The sequence below is a fragment of the Corvus cornix genome, chromosome 4A (genome assembly GCF_000738735.6).
Source record: "Corvus cornix cornix isolate S_Up_H32 chromosome 4A, ASM73873v5, whole genome shotgun sequence".
Lineage (NCBI taxonomy): Eukaryota > Metazoa > Chordata > Aves > Passeriformes > Corvidae > Corvus > Corvus cornix.
The window spans coordinates 18,546,852-18,570,586 of NC_047058.1; the positions used below are offsets into that span (position 1 = coordinate 18,546,852).

General features: G+C 57.8%; 1 protein-coding gene across 1 annotated transcript in view; it reads right to left on the minus strand.

Moving 5' to 3' along the window:
- SLC16A2 (solute carrier family 16 member 2) overlaps nt 1–15,428 on the minus strand; it is a 36,257-nt gene extending 20,829 nt beyond the window's left edge. The window contains exon 1 of the mRNA XM_039571859.1: nt 15,089–15,428. Coding sequence (XP_039427793.1) covers nt 15,089–15,428 — 340 coding nt within the window. The remainder of the gene's footprint in view (nt 1–15,088) is intronic.
- Between the last annotated feature and the right edge of the window lie 8,307 nt (nt 15,429–23,735).

The window sequence follows — 23,735 nt, forward strand, 5'->3', positions numbered from 1 at the left end:
TCAGTTATGTTACTTATTTGCTTCCACCCAACACAGCCCAAATTGCCCCGAAGACAAAGTCTGCCCAATACCTGACGATGCACGGGGCTGGAAATACGAAAGGGAAAATCGTGGTGGCTGCTCCGGGTGCTTTCCGAGGGGAGGCCCCTCCCCAGGCTGTGCCAGGTGGTTTTTAAGTTGTTTTGCCCCCAAGGTTCCCTCCCAAAGGAGGTGACACCTCCCTCCACGGCCTTTCCCACCTCAGCTCTCCCACCACACTGGTGGCTCCCCCAGACTGTCCCTGGGCTCAGCCCCAGCCCCAGCCCTCCCGTGGCATGAGGGACACGAGGTGATGGCTGACCACACTGAGGACCCTCCTCAACAGAGAGAATCTCTTAAAAAAATCAAAATAAATGAAGGAAAGCCACTTTCAAGCATGCTGAGCAGAGCCCTGGGACAGGCACAGAGCCAGAGCAGCACCCTGGGCTGACACAGTGTCTGTGGAACAAAGCAGCTCAGTGGTGGAACATCTGGGCTCTTCTCCTGGTGGCCATCGGGAGATTATTTCTTGCTCCAGTGCTGGAGAGTTTCCCCCGGGTGTGTAGCACAGACACCAGTGCCTTTGGATAGTGCTCCTGGAGCCTACGGACCAGGAAAAAGATCCCCAGATGACACAACACTTGAGTATCTTCATTAAACCAGACACCCAGAGGGCAAAAGAAGAGTAAAATATCCATGTGATTTTAATCTCTTGGAGCTTCCTTACCTTAAAGATCACATTTGAAAACAACTGGATAGCTCAGAAAAATAGACCAGGCTGTCATTAGGCAAATCCGATCGCTAAAGGAAAGTGAAAACAAGCACTATTTTTTTTTTTTTTTTTTTTTTTTTTTTTTTTTTTTTAGCCCAGCAAGAAGCAGGTTACACCCCTTTGCCAACGGGCTGTCACTTTTGGCTGACCTGCGCTCATTTGAAAGTTTTTCAGACGCCGGCTGGCTTCGGGGAAGGGCCAGCCCTACCCTTGGGTGCTCGGGGCAGGCGGGGAAGAGCCGCGGCCGAGGTGCCGGGGTTCCCTGCGGGATGAGCCCCCTGCTTCCCATCCGCATCCCAGGAACCCAGCCCCGAGCCCCGCAGCTCCTGCTGCCCCTCGGACGGGGATCCGCGATCCATGAACCCACAATAGCCGTGTGTGGGTCTGTGCTCACGCTCACATATCCACATAAATTAAACAGCGAGCCCCCGAGGGCTTTAGCCCACACGACAGCCACAGGCAGAGCTCTCTGGGAGCCACACAATGTTTAACGAGACCGAGGGGAACTGGGGACAGCCCGGACCACTCCAAGTGCCCCGGTAGCAAAGGGCTCCGAAGGCAGGTGAAATATTAATGTGCTTTCCCGAGGAAATGCCTTCGCTTTTTGCTGCATCAAGGGCTTTGAAATGGGAATAAACAACAGGGCAGGTTAATGAAGGCTTCTGTCAGTTACTGGGTGAGGTCTGGTGCTGCGAGTCAGGGTTAAAAGCCCCGCACCCCATCTCTGTGGCCAGGGAGCATCCTCTTCCTCCCCATGGAAATACGGCTTTTTGGGGTGGGGCTGGGAATCAAAACTACCCCTGTCCCTACAAAACTCACCCTGTCCTACATGTGCCAAGGGTGGGATTGCTGTAGGGAACACACCCCACGGCCCCCAGGCTTGTTTTCAGCTGCCTGAGCACCAACTTCAGCCATCCATGCTCAGGGGCAAAGGGAAAAGCCGGTGCTGAGAGGATTCAGCAGCGTGGAGCTGAAGCCTGCCAGGACTTTGGGGTGTGGAGGGATGTGAGGAGCCAGGGGCAGCCCTGGAATGCAAAGCCCCAGGAGGGGGGTGGGTCTAACCCCTCTGCTCTCCCCCGGCCCGCTCCACGGGGATGTGCTGGAGGACACCAGCCTGCCCGTGCTCTGTGACAGCCCCGGGGATGCTGCTCCCAAGGCCTCGGCAGATTCCTCAGCCTCTGCAGTGATCCTGGCACGGGGCAGCCCCTTCCCAAGGGAGCTGGCACAGCTCGTGGGGTGGCATCAGGGACAGGCAGAGCAGGACAGGGGTGCTGGGTGCCAGCAGTGAAGAGAAGAGCAGTGACACCACGGCAAATCCTCACGACGGGGCTGAGCAGAGGCAGCCACACATCACCAGTGCCCCTGTGTCCTGGCAGGGAGGGTTCCCAAATCCCAACTCCTCCAGCTGAAGTTGTGACAAAATGTCAGACATTTTCCACTGGCCAAGGACTGACTCTGAGCGGAACAGCAAACACAGCCAAATCGTGCTCCCCACATCAACCACAGGCACCCCGGAGCTGAAACCGTCCCCTAAAAACATCCCTGCTGCAGCGCTGATGCACTTGGAGAGCAGAAGGCTCGGGATGCAGGACCCCGTGTGCATCCACACTTGTTCTGAAGTGTCCACGAAGCTTCAGTGTGCCCAGGAGCTGGGAGGGAATGGGGAGATGGAGGAGCCGAACCCCCGGCAGTGCCGCTGTCAGTGCTGGCAGCCGCGGGCCTGTCGGGATCACACGGAGTTTGCAGAGCCTGGGAGAGGCTGGGTTTTGTCTCCTCTGCTAATGAGACTGATACCAGCTGCTTCTCGTTGAACCAGTCTGACCATCGGGCCGAGCCAAAACTGATTCATTCATAAGAAAATGGGAAAGGAGATCGACTCGTCACCCTGACTAATGGGGAACAGGGCCAGCAACCTGCTGCTTCCCCACCAGCCCCGCCACATCCTGCTCGCTTGGTTCTTCATCGTCTTCCCGAACTCCAGCACTCAGGGGAAGCTTTGCCCCGGTGCAGTCGGGTGATAAAGCAGGAGTTACCTGCTGCAGAAAGTGTCGGCACGTGGCCAGGGGCTGGAATCACCCGGCAATGCTGGGCATTTAGCAATAGCTGATTCCTGATTCGGAAGCAGAGGAAACATTAAAGCCTTCAGAGACAAGGCTTTCCATGCTGCTCTGCCTCGCATCATCTTCCCAACAGCTTTTAGGGTTGTTTTTTATCTCCGTCCTTCTTCATCCGGCAATAAAAATCTAAACAACTGCTTTTGTGGAGTGGAAAAACTCTCCCTGCTGTAAAAACTGTTTTCTGTGGGTTTTTTGGTTTTTCTTTTTCGTCATTTTTGTTTATGAGGCATGGGGAGCACAAACTGTGGCAGGGGGAGGCTGCAGATGGTGGGGCTGGGAACCCTGGGGTTGGGAGGATGCTGTCCCAAGGGAAGGAAATGAGCTCTGGGGCTAATCTTATCTCCAGATGGAGATTAGGATGGGCCAGCAGGAGTTAACAGCCAGGCACAGAGGTCAGACCAGGACCTGAAGTGCCTCCTCTCTTTGGTTCACGCTTTGGTTGATGAACTGAAGCGGGGCAGAGTTTAACAGCTTAAAAAAAAATCTGCCACGATTTCTTAGCTTTGGGCAACACACTGGATTTTATATGGATCTCCCTTAATAAAGGCCCTCCCCTACAGTGCAGATCCTGAGGGAGTTTTAGCTCTCTCAGTTAAAAGCCTGTGACACCATCCCTTGCCCCCAGAACACCTGAGTTTTTATCACCTGACCCTGCAGACATCAGGGCAAGCAAGGCAAAACTTTTAGTTCTTGGTGAGAAACCCACCCTGGGTCTTGAAAATTCCCATTTTCAAGGCACAAAAGCACCAGCCAGGCCAGTTTGGGTGGGGAAATGCCCCAAATCCTGACGCTGGGAGTGCTCAGCCTCCTCCACAGTTCCACTGGGACAGTGGAAAACTGGGACCACGTGAGTCAGAGACAAGCAGAGCTCTGGATATCGCAGCCGATGTCTCTCACCTCTCCCACACCACCCCAGCAGGCTGCGGAAGAGTTGCCAAATATAAAATTTTCATTTTCCCATCTGGGTTCCAGGGAAGCAATCGAGCACTTTGCACGTGACACTGAGATTGGAAAAGCCTGGTACAAGGGCTTTAGGATTCATTCCCAGCTGTCCCTCCCAAGGGCATCCAGACCCCCAGCACTGGCCCCATGCCCTCGTGCGGCTGTGAGCGTGCACCCCACACCTGCTGAGCAGGACAGGAAAAACCTGCAAGGGATGGAAATCTCATTCCCAAGGTGCGAGGGAAAAGCTGCCCACAAAGTGTTTGACAACATCCCTGTCAGTCCTCACCCCTTCCCCTCCCAGGCTGGTTTCTCACCAATTCTGAAGAAGCTTCCCTGGCATCAGAGCAGCCAGCACAGCTTTCATTCAATGCTGAATTTCCCCCTGGGTAGGAGAATGGAGGGGAAAAGGCAGGAGGAGCCTTGCAAAGACCTCAAACCTGCAGCAGTGCTGGGGATCCAGTGCATTTACATTACATTTACATTAAAAAAAAAAAAAAAAAAAAAAACAAGAGCCCAACACGGCCGATATTGCCTCCTTGGCAACGGCCTATCCCGATACCTCTCTTACTATTATCCTCTGCAATTAAGTGATAAAGCTGTAATTGCCTTATCTGAGGCAGCTGGGCAAAGCAGCAAAGCAGGAGCTGGCCTCCACTGCATCACCCTGGGCATTTTAAAGGCACCCTGCCCAAAAGGATTCTCCTGCTTTGTGGACAGATAGGACCCTACAGCAGCTTCCTCCCCCCCCAAACCCAGGCCAGCAGCATCACCCCTGTGCCTGTGCACTGCCCCACTTCCACCGCCAGCTCCCAGGCAGGAGATGATCAGCCCTGGCCAGGATGGGAGCACATGGAGTGAAAGGAGCAGCTCTGGAGCCACTCTGGCTGTGGGAAGGCAGAAGCAGATGGTGGAGGGACCAAACCCCCGTCACCAATGCCTCTCCCAGCCCTTCCCACATCCCTGCTCCAGCATCCTGGGGAGGAACACGAGGCCAGGCAGCCGGGAGAGCCTGCCACGGGCCAGGGCACTGTGAGAGCAGCCCTTCGGTGTGGGATCCAGCTGCACCAGTGGGATCGGGGCACTGGTTTTGGAGGAGGTGACCCCAGTTTTCCACTGGGGTGCCTTGGCATGGGGAGCAAAGCCACACCCAGCTGCTCTCAGGCTATAAAAAGCCCAACTTGGTATTTCCATCCACAAGTTCATCACCTCTAAAGGAGCTCTGATGGGCTGTGGCATCTTCCCAACAACACCAGCCCCGATTTCAGCTGTTTTTAAGTTTGGTGTCCCCTGAATCCTGATCCTTGCAATTTTTCCAAGCCTTTTCCTGTTTGACCTCAGCACCTCCCCTGACCCTGGGGAGCTGCCACCAGAACCTCGGGAAAGAAAACTCCAAAATCCTCCCCTGTGCGAGCATTTCCCAAGCATGCCCCGATCCCCCTGGCCAGTGAAGGGCAAAGCCTCCCTGCCCCTGCAGCCCCAGCCCGGGGGCCACGGTGAGGGGCACCGTGCCCGTGCCCCCCTCGCAGGGCGAGCAGGCTCCCGCTGGGGAGCAGCCACAAGAAAGGCTGGTGCGATTTGCATCGTTAGCATTCTTTCCGTTTTAATAACCCAAGGTGTTACCAGCAACACTGTTACTGATTTTTATCTCCGCAGCGCCTTTTAAGAGCGCCAATTTGTTTTTCTTGGAGATCTCATTTTGTTTTATTAAAGTTGACACCGAACAGGGGGAAAAAGGAGACGTTCTGGGCCCAGAATGAAAATACCCCGTTTAAATACCCTGTATTATTTTCTTGGAAATGCTTCTCCGTTGACTTTAATTAAGCTCTCCCTGGGCTCGCGAGCTTGGCGTGCTTGGCTCTCAGGCAGGTTTAATCCCAGACAAGCTCCCCACACCCCCACTTGTCCCTGCTCCCACAACTCTTTAGAAACAAACTGGGTTTTGCTGAAATACACAGATTAATAGCTGGCCCACTGATGCCTTTTCCTGGTCTTAAAATCAAGAGTCAAACACAGTTAGAAGGGGAAAAGGGATTTTACCTCGGTATTTATTTTAAGGATCCTTAGGTGCACACGTCCAGGTCAAGTAAAATGCACTCCGCAAAAATGCACCCAAAAGATCTGGTGTAACATTATAGGTGTTACTAATTAGCAGATCTATCAAAAATTCCCCAATGAGAGGCTCAAGTGAGCCCCCCTCCCCAAGGAACCTTCCCCTGGATTGTTCTATCTTGGTTTACAGAATGTGTTCTGGAGAGGACCTTGGGCTCTGGGGCACACTGATCCCTAACTACGAAGCTTCTAAAATGTTTAGTCTCTTAGCTTGACAAACAAGTCCAAGAATGTAGGCAAAAAGCACTGAGACAGAAGCTGTAAAAAAGATATAACAGGTATAAAAGAAAAGGCAAAAAACCTTCATGGCATCACCACCATCGAGAACATCGTGACGTTGCCTTTTCGTCACCGGTCACAGTGTAAGCACACGGCTACAACCGCTCTGCTCGCTTTGCCAGAAGACCCAAAAAGCAGCTTTACTCACTTATTTTTTTGTTCTCTCTTATTTTATTATATTTTTATTGCCATTGCGAGGCTGGGGGGGATCCATCTCTTGTGCCTGAACATGTCCCAGAGCTATCAGGGCAGGCAGGGTGGCCACAGCCAGGCTCTGGTGACCACAGTGCCGCTGCTGAGCCTTGTGCTGGGTGCTGCCGTAAAATCAATAATTCCCACCCCCCCGTTGGTAGAAGGAAGCTCTTTAGGATGATTGCAAACACTCCAAAAGTTGGGAAATCCCAGGAGGGAGCTTGTCTGGGCATCATCTGGTGCCTACCCATTATGTAATTACCGTCAATCTTTAATCACAGATGATACTTTTCTGTCGGACTCGAATCAGACGGAGCATGGGACACACAATCCTCACTGAAGGAGTTGCCATCAGATGTGATTCCCACTTCAGTGAACTCCAGGTTTATCCACTGAGCTCCCACTGCTTTGCACAGGGTTTGTGGAAAAAAAACCCTCCGGCTCCCTGGCAAACACCCACATCCCCCGAGAGGGAAGGATTTTGCCTCCCTTTTACGCACAGGATCTGCAGGCGGACAGATTAAGGCCAAGAGCTTGAAACAAAAGCTTTGTTTTGGTGCCTGATGTGAGATGACCAAGAAAAGGGCCTTTGGGGATGCCACCGGGCAGGGCAGCCGCATGCTCTGGAGTACCCGGCCCAGCTGGTCCCCGGGATGGGGTGGTGGGTGGGTGCTCAGAGCAGGTTCCTTGGCTGCAGGCGCTGTGGTAGGGTTGTTTCTGCTCCCTGAGAAGGGCCCCGGTGTTTGCCCGGGGCGAACCCCAACAAGTCAGCCCATGCACTGAGCGCCTGAGCCGCTCCGGAGCACGCGGGGCTTCCCGCCCCGGGAGAGGCAGCTGCTCTGCAGGGAATCATGGAATGGTTTGGGTGGGAAGGGACCATCCTGGTCCAACCCCCCTGCCATGGGCAGGGACACCTTCACTGGACCAGCTGCTCAAAGCCCTGTCCAACACGGCCTTGGCAAAGCGAGCAAAACCCGTCACTGAGCTGCTAAATCCAACCTCAGAGCCAAAAAATTCCCAAAGATGCGGAGGAGCAGGGTTTGGTGAGCTCATCTCCTCCAGCGTGAGGTTTTGCAGACCAGATTCTCCCAAAACCACACCGCTGGCAGCACTGACCCCAAAGCACCCTCCCCACCTGGCACTGGGGTGCCTGCACCGGGCCACGGCGCCGGGAGCTCCCGTTGCAGCAGGGTGGTGCAATCCTCCTCTGCCAGCACCCTGCGGGGTGCAGGGATGGAGGTGCAGGGTATCCCCGAGATGGAGCACCCCTGGGGTACGCAGAGGGGTGCTGGGGCTGCCATCCTGCCACAGCGTCCTCTCGGTGATCCCACATGCGGCCGGGAGGTTGCTCAGAGCACGCTGGGCCGCTCCTTGCACGGAGGGTGGCACGGCACGGCACAGCACGGTTGCCAAGCATACCCAAGATGAGTTCCAGCAAAACAACTGGCCACGGGCACGGGGCTGTGACCCGGCAGCTGTTCCCGAGGGTTTTCCCCCGTGTTTCACCCCTCTCCAGCTCTCGAAGGATGTGCTGGGGACAGGGGGCAAGCTGGTGCATCGCGTAATTTTTTAGGGATCTACGACTAAAAGGGCAAGGGCGGGGGCGGAGGGAAAACCCCGCAAACGTGCTGCTGGAATGCAGGGCTGTGGCACCCTGCCCGCGGGAGGTATCCGAGGGAGGCCGGAGCGGCGCTGGCCGCGGCCGGAGCTCCGGGCGGGCAGCGCAGCGCAGCGGGCAGGGCGTGCGGGCAGCGCCGCGTCCCCGCCGGCCCCGGAGCTGGCAGGACCTGTTGTGCGAGGTGCCGGGGAGAGGCTGGAATGGCTCGCGCCTGCGAGCGTGTTGCAGCAATTCCCAGCGCACGTCATGCGGGTTTTGCAACCGCCCCGACCGTCTCGGGGTGGATGCGCGGAAAGGGCCCGCGGAGAACCGAGCGCTCCGGTGCCCGCGGCGGGCACGGCAACGCCCGGCGGGACAGCCGGGCACGGCCCCCGGCCATGCCCAGCCTGGCACAGCCCTCTCCACCAGGCCTCTTTCAGCAGGGCTGAGTGCCAGAGGGCAGCATCTCCTTGCCTGGCAATAGACAATAATCAATCCTTCGAGGAAGAGGAAGGGAAAACCCAACAAATCGCTGCTGTAATGGGTGCAGCAGCGTATTTGCACACGTGCTGTGCTGGTGTCCGGTCCTGTTGCTGCCCATTGCCGTGGTGATGCCATGGGATGCACAGGCTCAAGGTTGTGGAGATGCAGGGAAAAGTGATTCCGCAGGAAAAAGTGATTCCTTGGGGAAACCACCGGCTGCAGGATGTGGGTGTGTGGCCTCTGTCTCAGCTGGGAAGTTCTGGTGTCCTCCTCCATGCTCTGACCCGCTCATAAGAGATCAACCTGAGGGGTGATCGTTCCAAAAAAAGGGAGTGGGAGAGACCGAGGTATTTGGTGATGTGCCAGAGAATTCCGTATGGCACCCAGACAGCAGCCAACGGTGGGCAGAACCCCAATATGGTTGGACCCGATGCTCTTAGAGGCCTTTTCCAACCTATTCCATGATTACGGAGCCAGGGTGGAGCCTCATTTGTGTCCAGCAAGGGGGCACAGCTTTGGAACTGCCCATGGCACCACCCCAAACGCCGCCAATGTCCCCACGTGCCGCGTGTCACCTCACCGGGCTGCGCTGGCCCCCTGCTGCTGGCATGTGCCACGCTGGCTGAGGGCCCTGGGATACAACAGCAAAAGGCTACTCTGGGCTCGCATCCAGATGGTGCCAAATCCTGCCAGGCACAGCGGCAGTGAAACCATCCCGCTGGGGTCACCTCCCCGTCAGCACGGCAGGAGCGGGGCTGGTCTGCTGCCACCCAGGGCATTTCCCCCGTGCACACCATGGGATACAAAATTCAGCCTTGGGAAAGTGGAAACCCAGGTAATTCCTCCTTCCCCAAATTGCCCTACAGGGAATTCGGCTCCACATCCACCAATCCTGACGGTCCCCATCACACCACCAGATTTTCTGGAAGACTGATATGAGGCAGGATGGGATGATTGATGGTGCTGCCTCGTAAGTGGGATAATCCCTGTGAACAGACGTGTCTGGAGACTCTGGGTAAGGAGGGAGAGCCACAGGGGCTGTCCCAGGGACACTGGCAGGTGACAACGCCCACCTGAGCTATGCACAGCCGGCCCCGGGCACTGCCAGCGAGGTCAGCGGCACCTCCCGGCCGCGGGGTTTGGCCCAAGCTGATGAGTTAGGTCTATTTTAAGGTGTTGGATGTGAACTATCCCAGCTGATGGTCGGCTTCCAGCTGCTGAGGGGTTTAAAGGAAATTAAAGGGTGATTTGCCAAACTTGTGGGTTTCTCCCCAAAACAGGAAAAGAAACGGTTCCTTTGCAGCCCCACAGCCTTGCACTGCATCACACCCCATCTCACCTCGTGCCTCCACATCCATCCCAGCCCTGTGACCTGCAACATTCACCTCTTCACCCTCCAATCCCTCCTCAGCCTCATCCTCTTCCTGCTCCCAGCCCAGTCTCAGTGATGGAGCTGCAACTCAGCACCTTCCAAATTTAACCTACGATCCAAACCCCACAAAGTGGAGGTGGTTTTGTTCATTTAGTTGCAACTGAAAGGACCAAAAAACTCCAAACCAACTGCACAACTCCATGTCTCACTTCTTCCTGTGCCACAGCAAGGTCACAGGAGCTGCCACCACTCAAGGACAATGGCCACCAGGAAATACAACCCTTCATCTTCTTGGCTGGCTGGTGAAGGACACTTAAAAGTAAATTAAAAACCACTAAAATGGCAAATGTGCTGGCTGAGAGGGCCCCTGCAGTCTTGAAAAACAAGAACCTCCCTTAGAAACAGCACTCCGGCCTCCTAATAACCTTAATCGCTCCCAAGAACCAGGTTTAACAACATGACTGGGCTTTGTTTGCTTTTCAGGCTGCTTTATCTCACAGGGCACCTTGCAATCAGCTCAGGCAAAACCCCAGTTCCTCTGAAACTCCCCCGTTTCCCTGCAATCACAAACTCCAGCTTCCAAAACAGAGGCAGCTGAGCTGGGGCAGAGCCTGGTGCTGGCACCTTGGCATCCCACCATGGGAAACCCCCAGTAAATCTGGGAAAGCTCCATGGTGCCCTTTGTACTCCCCAGCTGGCAGGGCAAGGTAGTAAAAACGTCCTTTTTATCTCTTTTTGCTGGATTTACATCCCCATCTGGGCTATGTAAATATAGTTCATATCAGTGCATCCCTCCCTGGGGTTAGAGGAGGGTTGGAAACCCGGATGGACATGGGAAAGGCCCCAGGAATGCTGAGCTCCACGGCACCCTCGGCCAACAAAGCCGTGAAACGGGGCCAGCACAGCACCCTGGCAGTTAATAAAAGCTCCAAATCCTGCAGATTTGGGTAAGAAGGTGACAACCACAGTGTCACCTCCAGAAGATGGGAGCCTCCCAGTGCCAGCACTGCACGATGACCCCATCATCCCAATTTAGTTGGGATCATTTCCAAGAATTACCTCTTGCAATCAAAAACAATGTGGAGGGAGGGGATTCTCCCCCTCCTCTAAAGGGGCTCCAAGAGAGCTGAACAGGGACAGGACACAGGGAATGGCTTCCCACTGCCAGAGGGCAGGGATGGATGGGATATCGGGCAGGAATTGTTCCCTGGGAGGGTGGGCAGGCCCTGGCACAGGGTGCCCAGAGCAGCTGGGGCTGCCCCTGGATCCCTGGCAGTGCCCAAGGCCAGGCTGGACACGGGCTGGGAGCAGCCTGGGACAGTGGGAGCTGTCCCTTCCCGTGGCAGGGGGTGGGATGTGGTGATTTTTAAGGCCCCTTCCAACACAAGGCACTCTGTGATTTACCCTCACCTTGGGATTTCTCTTCCCAGCTGCTGGAGCTCCAGCCATGCTCACCCACCCACGGAATCTTCCTCAGCCCAGAGAGGAGCCCATGACTTCTCCTCCCCCTCTTTCATGTGACTGTTAGCACTGAAATGCTTTATTTCAGAAAACAAACTCACTCTTTCTTACCGAGCCTGCATTACAACACTGGAGTAAAAATAGCCTTTTCCACCTGTGCTCACCTGTCCTAACGATGTGAAATCAGCACAAAGAAATTCCCCGGCAGAACAGATGGGAATTCAGGAGTAAAGGCGGCATCAGCCCTGCCTTGGCCTCAGGATCTGGTCAGCCAAGGACTGTGGGCCATGCACCATCCAGCTTCCCTAAGCACAGGGAGCTCCAGCAGCTTCTGCTCCCTGTCTGGAGCTGGACTAAAGGGGGGAAGCTGCTCCCCAGATTCTTGCACACAGATCAGAGGATGTTGATGGACACAGGGATGCACTCAGAGGAGCTGCAGCCAAACCAGACCAGCTCCTCAGGCCACCTCTCTGATTGCTTTCAGTTCCATTTCCAGGAACCAAAACATTAAATATTAAGCGAAGAGAGTTAATCTATACCTGGGATATTGACACAAAGCAGAGGAGGGGGGAAGAAAAAGATAAATAGACCCTTTTTTAAAAAAAAAAAATCTATGTGTCTCTGCAGGCTGTCCCAGAAGGGCTTTCCAGACCTCGGGCACGGCACCAAGGATGTGTTTGGAGGAACAAGATGCACCAAAAAGTGTCACCCTCCCAGCTCTCCCCGGCTAGCTGGACCACCCTCTGGGACCCTCAGGTGGCTCAGTGCAAGCAGGACCTCTCTGGCTGAGGGCACAGCCCTGGACAGGGACAAGGTCACTTTGTGGTCCCCTCTCCCAAGGCTGGGGCAGCAGACAGTGATGTAAGAAGCGCCAGAGCAGTGATGTAAGAAGGTCAATGCCCAGTTAATGCTCCCCAGGACTGCGCTGCCACTCAGAAGGGCTGTTGGAGCTGGGGAAGATGAGCGTGCTGGGATGGCTGCTCTGTCCCTTGGCTCAGGGTCAGCCCTCACTGCGGGACCAGCACAGGGGCAGCCATGGATCCGTGGATCCCTCAGCAGTGGAACGAGCCTTGTACAACCGGAGGAAAACATCACCACTCTTCTCCCAGCAAACACCCTCAAGCATCGCTCAACACCTCTCCAGCAAAGCTGGATTTCTTCCCTGGCTGAGTGCTCACATGTATATTATTACTTTTTTTTTTAATTCCGGTCTCAGCATTCCTCCACTCCCCCCGCAAGAAAACAAACCCGAAAGCACAGAGTGTGCCTCGCAAAGGCCCCGGCGCTGGCGTCCCGCGGGAAGGGGCACGCGGTGGTCGCAGCAGCCCGCCCGCCCCAGCCCGCCGTGCTTGTTGACATAGGCAGCACAGTATATTTCTCTAAAGAGCCGAGCCTATGCATTCGATGCATTGCTGCTACAGGGTTTGTTTTCAAAGCCTGACCCCAGACCTGAACTCCACGGATCCTGCGTTTCTCAAGATCAAACGCAAGAAAACGTGACCAATGCAAACAAGAAATAAACCTTGATAATTATAGCCGGGGCGGCTATTGTTCAGTGCCGACTAGCACCCGCTTTAGCATAAACAGAACCCTATTTTTAAAGGGATGCCTGACCAGCTGACACCATTACTCCCCATTCTGCCTCCAAAGCCCCTCTTTGATACAAACCCACCTCCCCGAGACCTGGAGGAGATTTAAGAGCAGAGACAAAAGGCTGAGCCATGCCCACAGCCATACTGGATGCCGCTGTTGGAGCAGGGAGCGGATCCTCATCCTCCCAACCTGCTCCGGGTTGGTGGGGGATGAGGGGCTCCCTGGGGTCCGGCTGTTGCCTGCAGCTGGCGGGCTCAGAGTGACGTCGGAGGACAAACAGACAGCACCGGTCTTTTCAGGAAGGCCATATCACTTAGCCCTTGGAAAGGAGCTACAATATTTTCCTGATTATGTTTGCACGCAAACGAGCGCCGCGGGGAAATTATGCAATGCTGAGCGGGGAGGGGTGGGAGCAAGGGAGGAAGGGCTGGAGGGGGGCCCCAGGCTGCATCCCGCTGCCCTCAGCCCCAGCCAGTGCAGCTGCAGCCCCGGAGGTGCCGCAGATGGGCTCCATCGCCGCCGCCGGAGCCTCGGCACCGCAACCCCGGAGCCACGACTCATTAACGGCCTCTTCATTAAGCACCCAGACCAAAATGCATATATTCGTCACCCAGGCAATTTAATTACCCAGCCTGGGTTCACCTCGCACACCCACACGCCCTTCTTTCTCGAGGCCTCTGTTCGGTCATAGCCTTAAATAAATAGATGGCAGGAGCAAGAGGCAGATGCTGACTCCTACAACCTCTGTCTTGGGCACAGAGCCTTTAAACCACCAGAACTTGCAGTATTTAATTTCTTTTGTTACCGCTTCTACCTTTAGAGCCCTGCCTTAGGCTTTCTAGATACAATCACAGGCAGCAGGAAACAGAGAGCTACACTATGAGCTTCCTGGGCATCACACGCGCGCACACACTCACTCCCAGCCCATCAATCACCCTAATTACGACTGGCCACACGTCCACAGCTCTCTGTGGCACTCCGTTACTGCCCGTAATTACATGGTCGCATCGTTTGCCTGGTGACAGTATCACAGAGTTAATTTGGGATTGTAGATGTGGTGGATCCTGTAATGAATTTCATCCCGGCGCGCTCCCCGCCGCACTCGCCGGCAGCTGACGGAGGGAACGCAGGCAACGCTGGTCCCCAAAACAAGGCTTTAAGGTCCTCACACACCCCTGGCACTCATCTCTCCCCAGCACAGTCCTGGTTCCTGGCTGCTGCCCACGTCCCCCCCAGAGCCAGGACAGCACCACAAGCAGGTTCCCTCAATGCCAAGTGCTCGTCTCCACCCCGCAGATGAGAGCAAGGTGGGCCACAGGTGTCCATCACAGGGATGGATATGATCTTCCAGGGAGGATAGCAGGGCCTGGGACAAGGCCGGGCCTCCCGACACCGGTGTCCAGCTGGGACCACCACACAAGCAGGCTGGTGTCCCTCTGCCAAGTCTACTTCAACAGCAGGCTCTTGGCAGCAAGAAACATCCCTTTTCTCCACGTTAACCCTACCCAGTCTGCATCGTGGCCGGGCCTGTGGGTCCTACTGAAACACACAGCTGGCTGCTGCCCACGGATCTTGCTTTTCAGGGATGTTAAGTGCTGGAGACCCCGCGCTGCCCTCGGAGTGACCGCGCAGGCGGCGCTGCCAGCCCTGCCCTGTGCCGGCTGTCCCTCTGAATGGACCCGGCTCGGAGGAAGCGTGGCAGCCAGGCAGATGCTCTCCTGCAGCCACCCCCGGCCCATAAGGCAGCCAGATAGAAAGCTTGAAAACCCATAAAAGAGAACAATAATAAAGAAAACTAGAGGGGGTGGCTCACACCCAGCAGCTGATTCACCAGCGCTGCTCTGCTTTACCCCAAGACACACCGGCAGGACAAGCTAAGGGCGTGTTTTTCAGCCGAATTACTTTTAATTGAGTACATCGGAGCTTAGAAACACATGATGCTGTCGGAGATAAATATAGCCACGGCTACGAGGATGGAGGGGGCAGGGAGCAATCGAGGTTTAACACAGCCGAGAAGGAGCTTCCAGCTCCGGGAGGCAGCGCCGGCCGCGCCGCCGCACCTTCCCCCGCTCCGCTCGGGCATCCCCGCTCCGCTCGGGCACCCCCCGCCCGCCCTGCCCTGCCCGGGGAAGGGGCCGCGGAGCCCGTACCTGTTTTAAACTCTAGCGCCGGGTCCTTCTCCCCCTCGCCCAGGTCGCTCTGCAGCATCATGTAGAGGATCCCGAAGGAGTTGTGGATGCCGAAGATGGAGCCGTTGCACCAGGCGGCGGCGAAGACCACCACCCAGCCGAAGCCGCCCTCGGGGGGCTGGAAGGGCGCGGCGGCCCCGCTCTGTCCCCGCTCAGCCGCGGCCCCGGCCCCGGCCCCGGCCCCGGCCCCGGGCTCGCTCTCGCCCGCCGCCGCCGCCGGCACCTTCTCGTCGCGTTGCGCCATCGCGGCCGCGCTCCGGCCGCCGCCCGCCGCCCGACTGCCCCGCAGCCGGTCCCACATGCCCGCCGCCCCCCCCGGCCGGCCCCCCCGCCCGCCCCCTCCTGCCGCAGCCTCACTCCCCGCCTCCCCTCCGCCGCCTCCATCCTCCTCCTCCTCCTCCTCCATCGCGCCGCTCGGCCCCCTCGTCCCTACCTGCGGCGGGGGCCGCCCACCCGCCCGCGCCCCCCTCCCGTCCCCCCGCGGCGCTCAAAGGCGGCCCCGGGCCCGGCCGCGGCCCCGCATCGCCCGCCGAGCCGCCGCGCCGCCCCCGCCGCCGCATCCTGCAGCGGGCCCGGCCCGGGGCGGGCCCCCGCCAGCGCCGCCCCCGCGGGGCCCGGCGGGGCGCGGGGGGCGGCGGGGAGCGATGGGGGAGCCGCTGCTCCCCGGCCCCGCACAGCTCCCCCCCGGTGCGGGGGCATCCCGCTGGCGCGGCCGGGGGGCTCTCGGTGGCCCGGGCGGGGGATGCTGCCTCTCCCCTCCGCCCCGCATCGAAGCCCCGGGAGCCGCCCGAGCAGGTGGCGAGCACCCGGCGAGGGGATGCGCTTCCTTCCACGCCGGGGATCCCGGTGGGATTTTTAGCGTGCCCTACCCCGAAAAGTTCGGGGAGCGTTTGTGTGACACCAACGCGGCTTCTTGCTGGGGGGAGCCGCCAACATCACTCCGGCAGCGGGGTTGTTCCCGGGGCCACGGGGCACCCCACGCTGCCTTCTCCGGGCGGGATAGCGGCGGCCACTCAAATTCAATGATTTTGGGAGCTGTTCCCTCGTCTCTGCCTTGTTTTGCAGCAAGCTCTGCCTTTTCTCTTCTTTCAATAAATAATTACAAACCCACCAATATATTAAAGCCTGTCTTTTCACACGCTGAAGGTATTTACACTTTCATATATGCCAAGTCTTGAGTTATTATTCTTTCTTTCCCCTAATGGCTTGTGTCAGTGTCAGATTCCTATCAGAGTAAAATAATACATCCCAACCTCCCGCTGCTCTTTCTTTACCTCCAGGGATATAAATTACAGGGCAGGGTGCGGAGCCGGCAGGGAGGCGGCGGCAGGGCCGCACCATCGCCCTGCCTCTCCCGCAGCCGGAGAGCAGCACCCGGCACGGGCTGCGGGCTGGGAAGACTTTTGTCTACGTGCTGCGGCTCGCCGGGCTTGGAGAACCCTTCTAGGACACGACTACAGCCAGGAAAACCTCTCCTCGGCCTTCGCGCCTGCTCCCGCCGGCAAATCACTGCCAGCTCCATCGCCATCCGCTTCCTCCCAGCCAGAGCATGAGGAGCAGTGGCTCTGCCTGGCTCTGAGCAGCCTCTGTGAGCGTCGGCGAGACCCGAGCTGGAGGGATGCGCCGGTGGGGAACGCGGTCTCCTTCCTTCGCCTTCCCGCTTGAGCGCGGCGCCGATGGATGAGCCCAAATCCCCCTTCCCCGGTGGGGTGCCCGGCGGTAACGCCGCGCTCAGGTCAGCCTCGCTGCTGGAGGAACTGCATTTTTATTTCCCTTCCTCTCTGGTGGAGTCTCCTCCCCGGATCCCCATCTCCACAGCGCGGCCGGGGGAGGCTTGGGAGGTTTGGAAGCATCTTCCACTGCCCTCTGCCGACACAACGAGCAGCTCAATTTTAATATCCGTATCACCAGAAAGCCGGCTGAGGTTCCCGGCCTGCTGGTTTTATTTTGTTAAGCCCCTGCAAGCTGAGAGAGAGGGGATCTGGGGTACCTCAGGTGGTGCACAGGGAAGCTGCCCCCCAAAATGTTAATTCTCCACAGCAGCAAAGCAAGGCTGGATTAGAAACAGCAGTGAGAGAGGTGGGAGAGCCCGCTGCCGCAGAAATGGAGACTTCATCTCATGGCGACTTCTTCCCTCCAGAGATGTAGGAGGCTCTCACAGAGTGCAAAGCAGGAGGTTCATATTCATGTGGACCTTGAGGCAGACACAAAACCCAGGGAGCAGCATCTCTCCAGGATGTTGGCTGCACGGTGACTGGACAGAGGGTTTTTGGCCCAGGCATCACTGGGCTGGACTGCACCAGTGAGACTGGGGAGTAAAATCACAGAGGGGGCAAAAAAGTGGGGGTTAAAAGTCTGGGCTGGGTGAGATGATGGAGGTTTCATCCAGGAGGGAGGTGCAGCCTGGAAAGCTCTGGGAAGCTCAGGCAGGAACTGCTGTGAGACCATGGAGCATCCCTCCTGGAGGCTCTGTGGCTTCATAACCACAAGATGAAAGAAACACTGAGAAAAACCAGATAAAGCTGCTCTTCCCTGGTTGAACTCTCTGCTGAAACACCCTTCTGTGTGTGCCACATGGTTTTCCTCAAAGCCCTGAGCCTGCCAGCTCGGTGAGGGATGTGGTGGATGGCGGCAGCACAGCCAGGCTCTCCAGATCCACATCTGGCATCCCTGGAGAGCTGACAGGGAGCACCTCGTGTCGCAGCTGACGAGCCCCTGGCCACCGGGGTGAGGCATGGCTGTCAGCAGCGTGTGCTTGGCTCCAAACCATGGTGCCAGGGCCTCTGCCAAAGGGATTGGCTCCTGCACGATGTGTGTGCCTGGTTTAGCAGGAGGGAAGGAGTGACCGAATGGAAATATCTGTGCAAACACCTTGGAAATGTTGCAGGGGACGTGGCCTCAGAGAATACAAATTCCCAGTGGCTCTGCAACCTGGCTTTGTTTTAGTGACATGGGGACATGTAGGGTTGTGTTGAGGACAAAACCTCGCTGGCAGCATCTGCTGCTTGGCCAAAAGCTCTGGGAAAACATCTCTGGTGGCAAGCAGAGACATTCACATGCTGGGCACAACCCCTTCCTGTCATTAGCAGTGCTCCTTTCTTTAGACTTGAGCTGTAGTTAAGGCAGCTGCTACATCTGGCCTGGCAGAGACACTGTCCCAGAGGAGTAAGTCGCTCGGGGGCAGCCTTAGGGGTGTGGCAGCACTCACCCCCTGGCAGGGATGCTGGAATGCAATGTCTGGAGCCCAAGGCTTGTCCTAGGGAGAAGGCAGAGAGAGGATCAGCACACTGCAACATCCTTCCTCTGCCTGACCTTCCCAATGTTTGGGATCAAAAATATTAGAGGTGGCATTTTCCACCTTTTCAGCAAGATTAGAGTCGATTCTACTTAGTCTGGCTGAAAAAGGAGGCAACTTACAAGTGCTGGTGTGAGCAGTGGGTTTTCAGGGCACCACGTGCCACCGAATCCCACATTTGGCTTCATTTTGGCAGTGGAAATCACAGCACCGTGTCCACTCCGGTCACTCCAGGCTGGGTGGGGAACATGGTGCTGCTCAGATGCTGCTGCCCTACCTGATTTTTCATGCAGTTGAGTGAAACCACTATTTCTGGCCCAAACAGAGGAACAGGGTGGGTCTGTGTTGTGTTAAAGGGCTCCTGGAGCCACACAGCTTCCTGCTCACCTTCCACCATCCAGCTGAAGAGGTGTGGAGGGCATTTTCTGAGCGTGCCTCACCGGTTTTCCATATTTCCTTTGAACTAGGAGCTACAAGGGCATGTTCCTGTGGGGAAGTGGAAGTTCCTGCCCAGCCCCACCAACCCCAACCACGACGCAGCCGCCAGCGGCCGCCTCAGCCTTGCCGTGTAACCCCACAGGACCTCGGCACGAGGTGCCAGAGATGCTCTGCTGATGGGCAGAGCGCGAGCCGGCACACAAAGGAGGCAAGGATCCAGCTGTAAATTAATATTTTATAGAACACCAAGAAAAATCAGAGAGGCTAATTACAGCGATAATCATCGTGGCCCGGAGGCATTTCCATGGCAGTCAGGAATTACCCAGGATTACCTCAGCCCTCGCAGCAGCCTGCGCGGGAGGCGGGCGCGTGCGGCGGTGGCACGGCACCCGCCACCTCCTCCTGTGCCAGCTGGGGGTCCACAACCCAAAACAAAGAGCTTTGGCAGCCTCCTGGCATCCTGCTCCAGATTGCACAGCCTTTGGCTTGCTGAGCTGAGTGGGGTGGATGGAGGGCTGGTGGAATCGTGGGGTTTGGGGCTGGGCGCTCACCTGGGCCCCACTGGGCCTGTTTGTCCCCAGTGTCATTGATGTGGGAGCCATCCTTGACCCCAAGCTGCTTAAAACCCCGAGGGGTTCAGGGAATCACTGGCAAAAAGTTTGTGGATGCACCCCCAGGGTAAGTTTTTCCTATGGTTCATTAATTTACTGCTATTAACTGACATTTGCATAGTTTATCCAGTGACAGAATGAATTCCCTGGGCCAAGAGAATCCCCCATCAGCTCCTCACTTTGGAGGGTGGGGGGCACTGCCCACCTCCAGCATGGCACAAAGTTGGCTCATGGCAAACCCGAGACATCTCCAGGAGCTGCATGGCCAGGAGTTCTGCAGGCTCCTGTCCAACAGCGCAGGACAGATCCAGCCCAAACACCTCCAGGGGGAGAGGCTCAGGGAGCAGAGAAGCCTTGGTGCAGCTGTTTTGTGCCCCTGAGCGTGAGCAGAGTGCACTGCTGGTCTGACAGCCAGAAAAAATTCGGGTAAAACCCCGCGTGTGCTGTGCACAGAGCTGGGAAGGGCCTGGGCTGAGGGTGCTGCTGCCTTCCCTCACCCTGCCAAGCTCTGTGGGGCACCCCAGGCACATTGCCTGTGCCCCCCAAGCTCAGGTGTGTGCGTGCTGAGAGCACCCAGCGATGCAGGGATGGTCTGGGGGCTCCAGGGGCTGAGGCCTGGGGCAGCTGTGACACCCTTTGGGCTTGCTCCTGGCAGCGCTGAGAGCGCTGGGGCTGCTCCGAGCGAGGGCTGGAGGGCACCGAGGGCTGCCTGTGTCCTTGGGCACAGAGTACCACGGCAGAGGGGCTGCTCACCCCTCCCATCCAAGCGTGAGTCCCCCAAATCCCTGCCTGGTGCTGTCGCAGGCTGTGATGATCCTGGGAGCAGCATCAACCTTCTCGCCCTGACCAGCTGCACTTCTGGCTCTGTTTGGGTCAGGGAAAACTTTTCCTTCATTTTTTGAGATGAGAACGCCTCTGCTAGCACCAGCACAGAGGTAGGACAGCTGCCCAAGGCAGTCCAGGATGAATCCCAAGTGTCCAGCCTGAACATCCGCGCTGTGCTGGCTGCTCGAGGAAGGTCGCTGGGGACACCGGCAGGAGGGACCGGAGTGAGGGTGCAGCAGCCGGGGCTGCAGAGCTGCCCGAAAACCTCCAGGCACGACAGAGCTGCCCTTACACCGCTGCCTGCAAAAGAGACGGGCTCTGGGCTGGGACGCAGCCTTGTGCCAGACCCCCAGGTCCAGCGCAGTGAGTGCTCGGGAGATGGCAGCTGTCCCTTTTGAGGTGCCCTCGCCATTCATCCATGCCGGTTTTCTCTTCCTGACGAGCACCGGGAGCTGCGCTCGGGGCTGGGGAGCAGCAGCCTGATGTGCTGGAATGAGGAGCCTTCCCCGCTGCCTCCACGCTGCTGGATGCGGCGCCTTCCTGACAAACACGGCTTAATCCCGCCCTGGAGCGCTCCGTAAAGAAATCAAAGCGTGAGTCATCTCCCTCCAAACCTCAGACCGTGTCACAGATTATCCCTCGTGCTGCTGAGGTTCTTTCTTCCCCCACACGCCTCAGTGCAAGGGGAAGCAAACACGTTTCCCGCATCCCAGCTCCCGCACGGCTCAAACCACCTGTCTCTCCTGGCTCGCTCTGCCCTCTAGTAGCGGCTGGATTTACAGCAGTCATAGAATCATGGAATCGTGGAATCGTGGAATCGTTCAGGGTGGAAAAGCCTTCATCGAGCCCAACCATTCCCACAGCACTGCCAAGCCCAACATTAATCCAGGTCCCCAAGTGCCACATCTACACGTCCTTTAAATCCCCCCAGGGGCGGTGACTCCATCCCTGCCCTGGGCAGCTGTGCCAGGGCTGGACTGACCCTGCAGTGAAGAAATTTTCCTTAACATCCAACCTAAACCTCCCCGGGCCCAGCCTGAGGCCGTTCCCTCTCCTCCTGTCCCTGTTCCCTGGGAGCAGAGCCCGACCCCCCGGCTGCCCCCTCCTGTCAGGGACTTGTGCAGAGCCACAAGGTCCCCCCTGAGCCTCCTTTGCTCCAGGCTGAGCCCCTTTCCCAGCTCCCTCAGCCACTCCTGCTGCTCCAGCCCCTTCCCAGCTCCGTTCCCTGCCCTGGACACCTTCCAGCCCCTTGATGTCTTTCTTGTAGTGAGGGGCCCAGAGCTGCCCCCAGGATTTGAGGTTCTATTTCTGTGGGTGCCTTGCTCTGCTGCACCACCAGCCTCCAGCCCAGAGTGCCCCTTGGCTGCCCTGGCTGTGCAAGGGCATTGCCAGGGATTTGAGGAAGGGGTGTGGGGTCACTGGAGCCTGCCCTGGCTCTGCTGGCATCCCTGGCACGGACATGCAGCTGCCATGGGCAGAGCTGTGTGGTTGTCCTGCAGTCTCAGCCCCTGAATGGGGCAATTCACGTCACTCCTCAGCCAGCCTGGGGCTGGAGTGTGGACACAGCCTGGAATGGATTTGGTGTGGGCTGGAGTGACCTGAGAAGGGCAGAGCCCTGAGGTGGGGTCTAGTGGAAGGTGTCCCTGCCCCTGGCAGGGGTGTTGGAATTGGATGGTCTTTAAGGTCACTTCCAACCCAAACCATTTTGGGATTCTAGGACTCCCAGGCTTGGATTTTGTTAGACCCTCCAGACCGACGAAACTCCTGCAAATGTTTGCACTCAGCACGGTCCAGTGCTCGTGCTGGGACACAGAATCACGGCATGGTTTGGGTCGGAGGGCATCTTTAAAAGTCTTTTAGTCCAACCCCCTGCCATGGGCAGGGACACCTTCCACTATCCCAGGTTGCTCCAAGCCCCATCCAACCTGGCCTTGGACACTGCCAGGGATCCAGGGGCAGCCACAGCTTCTCTGCACAACGTGTGCCAGGGCCTGCCCACCCTCATTGTACAAACCTTCTTCCTCATATCTGGTTTAAATCGACCCTCCTTTACTTTAAAACCATCACTTACTGCACTGTAACAACAGGTCCTGCTAAAAACATTGTCACCATCTTTCCTGGAGCCCCTTTAGGCACTGAAAGGGGCTCTGAGGTGTCCCTGGAGCTTTCCCTTCTCCAGGTGAACACTCCCAGCTCTCCCAGCCGGGTTCCAGAGCAGAGCTGCTCCAGCCCTTGGAGTATCTCCGCGGCATGACCAAGGAGAGGACCCCAAATCCTCAGGCACCAGCGGTTGGTGTCAGTGACAAGCTGGGCAGGACAATGCTTTGCCTGGGGCTTCAGCAATGCCCCAGACCAACACCTTGGCATGGATCTGATCCGTGGGGAGACACCCAGGGACTCCACGGGGCACGGGGGAAGCAGGAGGAAGATGGTGGCAATGCCACACCTGGAGAAGACGATGCCCAAACCGCTCCCTCTCACCGGAGCATCGCTTCCCCTCCCGACCGCGCCAGCGGAAGCATTTCCAGCGGGATGCTCCAAACCCGCAGCTCACGGCGAGAGGCCGGAAAGCCGCGGGGAATTAGGGATTTATTAAAACCCCAAGGCGAAGTTGTAAGGGCGGCTCCGGGGTGTCGGGGCCGCTCGGGGAGCCCCGGGCTGGCGGCGCGGGGCGGAGCGGGGCGGGGGCGGCGCGGGGGCACATGCGCCGTGCGCGCACTGCGGAGCGGCGCGGGCAGCGCGGGCAGCGCCAGCGGAGCGGGGCGCGGGGCGCGGGCAGCGGCGGCGGCGGCCGCAGCCCCGCACGGCCCCGCACGGCCCCGCACGGCCCCGCCGGGCCCCGCCGAGACGCACCCCGGCCCCCCCAGACCGGCGGAGGTGAGCGCAGGGGATGCGGGGACGACACGGCGCGGGGAAAGTGGGGGGTCCCTGTTCCCCCAGGTGTGAGCGCGCATGGTGGGGGACATCCCTTGGCGGGGCATTGAGGGCTTTGCAGCCTTTTTGTGGGGGTCTCCCATATCTTGGCATCCTTTTGGGGGGGACATCGTTGCGTGGAGGGGATCCCCCACCTCTCTGCATCCTTGCATGGGGGGTGGGTGGTCCTATGCTGCTTTACATCGTCCCGGCGGGGGGGTTCTCCATCCCTTTACACCCTTTCAAGGGGATCCTCCATCCCTTTACATCCTTTCAGGGGGGATCCTCCATCCCTTTACATCCTTTCAGGGGGGGTTCTCCATCCCTTTACATCCTTTCAGGGGGGTTCCTCCATCCCTTCGCATCCTTGCGGGGGGGGGGGGGCGGGGAGGGCCGCTCTGCATCCCCGTATTGCTGCATCCCCCCCAGCTTTGCATCCGTGCATGGGGGCGGGGGGCTGTCCTCCATCCCTTCACAGCCTTGCTGTGGGAAGGGGCTGTCCAAGCTGCTTCGCATCCTTGCGTGG